The sequence below is a fragment of the Colobus angolensis genome, unplaced genomic scaffold, assembly GCF_000951035.1.
Source record: "Colobus angolensis palliatus isolate OR3802 unplaced genomic scaffold, Cang.pa_1.0 Scaffold317, whole genome shotgun sequence".
Classification (NCBI taxonomy): Eukaryota; Metazoa; Chordata; class Mammalia; order Primates; family Cercopithecidae; genus Colobus; species Colobus angolensis.
The window spans coordinates 1,592,623-1,597,992 of NW_012116455.1; the positions used below are offsets into that span (position 1 = coordinate 1,592,623).

The 5,370-nt window shown below is 41.5% G+C and overlaps 1 protein-coding gene across 1 annotated transcript in view; it reads right to left on the reverse strand.

Moving 5' to 3' along the window:
• Window positions 1–5,370, reverse strand: part of LIX1L (Lix1 homolog (chicken) like) — a 22,665-nt gene that overhangs the window by 4,468 nt on the left and 12,827 nt on the right. The window contains exon 4 of the mRNA XM_011951317.1: window positions 1,858–1,998. Coding sequence (XP_011806707.1) covers window positions 1,858–1,998 — 141 coding nt within the window. The remainder of the gene's footprint in view (window positions 1–1,857; window positions 1,999–5,370) is intronic.

A 5,370-nucleotide genomic window follows, 5' to 3' on the forward strand; every position in this document is an offset into this window, starting at 1 on the left:
AGACCGAGTCTCGCTCTGTCACCAGGCTGGAGTGCAATGGCGCGATCTCGGCTCACTACAACCTCTGCCTCCCGGGTTCAAGTGATTTTCCTTCCTCAGCTTCCTGAGTAGCTGGGACTACAGGCGCGCCCGGCTACCACCACACCCGGATAATTTTTTGTTTGTTTGTTTGTTTTTAAGTAGAGACGGGGTTTCACCATGTCAGCCCGATGGTCTCAATGTCTTGACCTCGTGATCTGCCCACCTCAGCCTCCCAAAGTGCTGGGATTACAGGCATGAGCCACCATGCCCAGCCAAATTTTCTATTTTTAGTAGAAAGGGGGTTTTGCCATGTTGGCCAGGCTGGTCTCGAACTCCTGAACTCAAGTAATCTGCTGTCATCTGCCCCACAATGTGCTAGGATTACAAGCGTGAGCCATTGTGCCTGGCCCTGTTTTCTTTTACAATACCATTAGGTGACCTAAAAATAGCAAGTGTACTTTCCAAAAAATTTTAGCTGGTTTTTTCTTTTTTTATTTGGTTTGGATTAATATAAAAATGTTTTCATTCCCTGCAGATGCTGTTGACTGGGGCAAAGAATAATGGGAGAAAAACAGCTGGGTCCTAAATAACAGAGGGAAACCAACTTTCAATAAAGTGTTCAACAACTAATCCACAAAGCAGATAACTGAAGTAATTTAGTATATGTAATTACATCTTTTTTATTTTATTTTATTTTATTTTTTTTGAGATGGAATCTCGCTCTGTCACCCAGGCTGGAGTGCAATGGCATGATCTCGGCTCACTGCAATCTCCACCTCCCAGGTTCAAGCTTTTCTCCTGCCTCAGCCTCCCAAGTAGCTGGGATTACAGGCGCCCAGCTAACTTTTGTATTTTTAGTAGAGATGAGAGGTTTCGCTATTTTAGCCAGGCTGGTTTCGAACTCCTAACCTCAGGTGATCCGCCTGCCTCAGCCTCCCAAAGTGCTGGGATTACAGGCGTGAGCCACTGCACCCGACCTGTAATTACATCTTAATTAAATGCAAATAGAACAGATACTTGGTCTGAGTATCAGTGAATTTGTGGAGAGGAAGGAAGATGGCAGTGTTAATTTCTAAGATGTAACTAAATTAAGTCAACTTGGATTCTAATTTTGGCGTGACCACTTACGAGCTATATCATGTTGACACTTCACTTCTGTGTTTTTAGTCTCCTCATCTGTAAAATAGGAGTAATAATAGTACTTATACCTCATAGGATTGTTGTGATGACCTAATGAGGTAAAATACATATAAATCCCCTAGAACAGTCCCTGCCACAAGGTAAATACTCAATTAGGATTAATTATGGTTATTCTTATCATCATCATTTGAAAGAACAGTTGTAAATAAAGAGAGTAAATAAATTATCCTCCTTGTTCCTAAAATAGATAAAAAGACATTTTATTATAAAAGGGTTATTTATCAATAAGATGAAGTAACGGAGGCAGGAGACAAGTGACAATAAAAAACAGTCTTATAAAAAAAGAACAGCAGAAACTAAGGTCTTAACCCAAATTAGCAAAAGCAAAATTCAAGCTCAATTTTCATTTTGGAATAGCTCTACAATTCCATAAATATGCAATTAAAGGTTTCTAGATACCAAAGAGATACAATGAAAGAGACAAAACAACAAAAAACACATAAACACAGATATAGAATTAGAGACTGAGACATGTGGAGCACATGACACAATAGACTGACAGAGAATAAATCAAAAAAACAGAGAGGTGAACCAGAAAGAAAACAGGAATTCATGCTCTGTTTCACAGTAATTTATGAATTCCCAAGCAGCCGGTTCTCCCATCTCCCACTCTCCTTCCAGCTCCATATAACTTACATTGAAAGATGCCAGGGCCTCAGAGACACTCTTCTCGATGAACTCATCAGTGATTCTCCGGGAAGGATGTTCATTAAACACAGAATTCATTAGCGCAATCTTTGCAGCACTCCTTCGGGCCTCAGCTTTTGTGGGGCAAAACTAGGCAGGGGAGAATGAGTGAGAATATGTGTATTTGTGCATATCAGAGAGAGGAAGGAACAGTGGGAGGGAAACACTTCAGATAGAAAACACTTGGATGCTCTTTGGATAAATCAGTTGTGTTCAACACACTCTCTAAGGTTTTTATGGTAAAGTGGTTGGGATGTTTGGAAACGTAATTTTGATTCAACATCCTGAAGTCATTAAGGAACTGGAGAGTACTGTAGCTCATACCAAACTGAATGCAGAATGAGGAAGGCTGCTTAAGTCAGCATATAATCACTGGACATGAAAAATACCCCTGTTAAAACTGTTGTCAGAATTAATTACTCAAAAGTCAGATTCTGGCTAGCTTAATAGAAATCTCTATCTTGTTCTGTGGACAGGCAAGGTTTTTTGGATTCCTCTAGATAACCCAAGGTTAGAACCGAAGCTGTGTCTAGGCTGCTTCTACAGAGAAGGCCACTGGTCTCTATCAGAAGCACCCATCTTGGAATCTTGGACTTCATTTTTAGCTGTGCATTTTCTCAATGTAGTGAGCCAAAGGAGCTATCCCTGAGAAGGGTTTAAGTCTGAAGAAGGAATTTATAGACTTCTTTTTTTCCCCCCAGTGGAAACAAAGAGAAGAGGAGTAACTAAGGGAAGGAAAGCTGACTTAAGAAGGAAAAAAATAAAAATTCATGTTTTTATACTGTATCCAACATAGGTATCACAGAACAAGTCTGATCTGCAGAAGTCTCAAAATTATTCAATTTCAGATCTCTAGCCACCATAGTATTCCTTTATAATTCATCTTTATTGGCTGTCTCAAAGGCCTCTTTGCCCTATGTCATTTATGAGTAATTAGAGGAAAGGAAGAAAATGATGTTGCAGTTTTTAAAAGTAGACCAAGGCTGGCCTTGGTGGCTCACACTTGTAATCCCAGCACTTTAGGAGTCCAAGGCAGGAGGATGGTTTGAGCCCAGGAATTCAAGACTAACCTGGGCAACATAGCAAGACCCCTGTCTCTACAAAAAAAAAAAATTAGCCAGGCATGGTGACATGTGCCTGTAGTCCCAGCTACTTAGGAGGCTGAGGCAGGAGAATCACTTGAACCTGGGAGGTGGAGACTGCAGAGATTGGGCCACTGCACTCCAGCCTGGACAACAGAGTGAGACTCTGTCTCAAAAAAAAAAAAAAAAGTAAAATTAATTTTAATAATGTATCTTATTTAACCCAGTATGTTCAAAATAATACTTTTCAAGTGTAGTCAGTATAAACATTATTAATAAAATATTTTACATTATTGTTCTGAGTTTCTGAAATGTGGTATAAGTGTGGGAAATTCTGGGTAGCAGTGTGGTCTCCTGGGCATTGGCCTATTGTGTCTTCTATTGGTTATGTAACCCTGCAGGGTTAGAATTAAGACATGCTGTCCTGCATTCAAGCCTAGCATGTATAAAAACCAATACAGCACAGAAGTTAAGAGCATGGACTGGAACTCCTACAAATAGTGTGGCCTTGGTAAAGTCATTTAACCTCTCTGTTCTGCAGTTTCCTCTTCTGTAAGATGGGAATAATCAGAGACCTACCTTAAATGATTGTTTTGAGAATTAAATAAAATTTTAAATTAAAAATAAAAATTTAATTTTTTTTTTTTTTCTTTCAGACGGAGTCTCACTCTGTTGCTCTGTCACCCAGGATGGAGTGCAGTGGTGCAATCTCGGCTCACTGCAACCTCTGCCTACTGGGTTCAAGTGATTCTCCTGCCTCAGCCTGCAGAGTAGCTAGGACTATAGGCATGTGCCACCACGCCCAGCTGATTTTTATATTTTTAGTAGAGACAGGGTTTCACCATGTTGGCCAGGCTGGTCTTGAACTCTTGACCTCTGGTGATCCACCAGCCTCCGCCTCCCAAAGTGCTGGGATTACAGGCGTGAGTCACCATGCCCGGCCCAGCATTTACACTGTATTAGGTATTATAAGTACTCTAGAGATGATTTAGAGCATTCATTCGGGAGAATGTGCATAGGTTATATGCAAATACCATACTTTTTTTTTTTTTTCTGAGACTGTGTCTCATTCTGTGTGTCACCCTGGCTGAAGTACAGTGGATGGTCACTGCAGCCTCAACCTCCCAAGTAGCTGGGATCACAGTCAAGTGCCTCCATACCCGGCTAATTATTTTATTATTTTTTTGTAGAGATGGAATCTCTTTATGTTCCCCAGGCTGTACTCTGCTATTTTATATGAAGGACTTGAGCATCCTTGGGTTTAGGTATCCTCGAGAGATCCTGGAACCAATCCCACATAGATCCCAAAGGAAGACTATAGAACCATAATTTTTTTTTTTTTTTTTTTTTTTTAGATGAAGTCTCACTCTGTTGGCCAGGCTGGAGTGCAGTGGTACAATCTCAGTTCACTGCAATCTCTGCCTCCTGGTTCAAGCGATTTTCCTACCTCAGCCTCCTAAGTAGCTGGGACTACAGGTGTGTACCACCATGCCTGGCTAATTTTTGTATTTTTTAGTAGAGATGGGGTTTTGCCACGTTGGCCAGTCTGGTCTTGAACTCCTGACCTCAGGTGATCTGCTCACCTCAGCCTTCCAAAGTGCTGGGATTACAGGCATGAGCCACCATACCCAGCTAGGAACCATAATTGCTTTTTTTTTTTTTTTTTTGAGACAGGGTCTCACTTTGTCACCCAGGCTGGAGTACAGTAGTACAATCTTGGCTCACTGCAGCCTTGACCTCCTCACTCAAGTGATATTCCTGCCTCAGACCCCCAAGTAGCTGGGACTACAGGTGCGTGCCCCCATACCCAGGTAACTGTGTTTTTTGTAGAGATGGAGTTTCACCATGTTGCCCAGGCTGGTCTCCAACTCCTGAGCTACAGTGATTTGCCTGCCTCAGCCCCACAAAGTGCTAGGATTACAGGTGTGAGCCACCACACCTGGCCTAGAACCATAATTTCAATAACAGTGAATTTAGTTATTTTTTGAGACAAAATTTTGCTTTTGTCACCCAAGCTGGAGTGCAATAGCACAATCTCAGTTCACTTCAACCTCTGCCTCCTGGTTCAAGTGATTCTCCTGCCTCAGCCTCCCAAATAGCTGGGATTACAGGTGCCCGCCACCACACCCAGCTAATTTTTATATTTTTAGTAGAGGTGGCGTTTCACTGTGTTGGCCAGGCTGGTCTTGAACTCCTGACCTTAGGCAATCCGCTCGCCTCAGCCTCCCAAAGTGCTGGGATTACAGGCATGAGCCACTGCGCCTGGCCAACAATGAATTTAGAGCCTATGATCATGTAAATACTGCATATCCTACTTTCTATAATCCAGTTTCTTTTTTTTTTTTCCTTTTCTTTTCTTTTCTTTTTTTTTTTTTTTTTT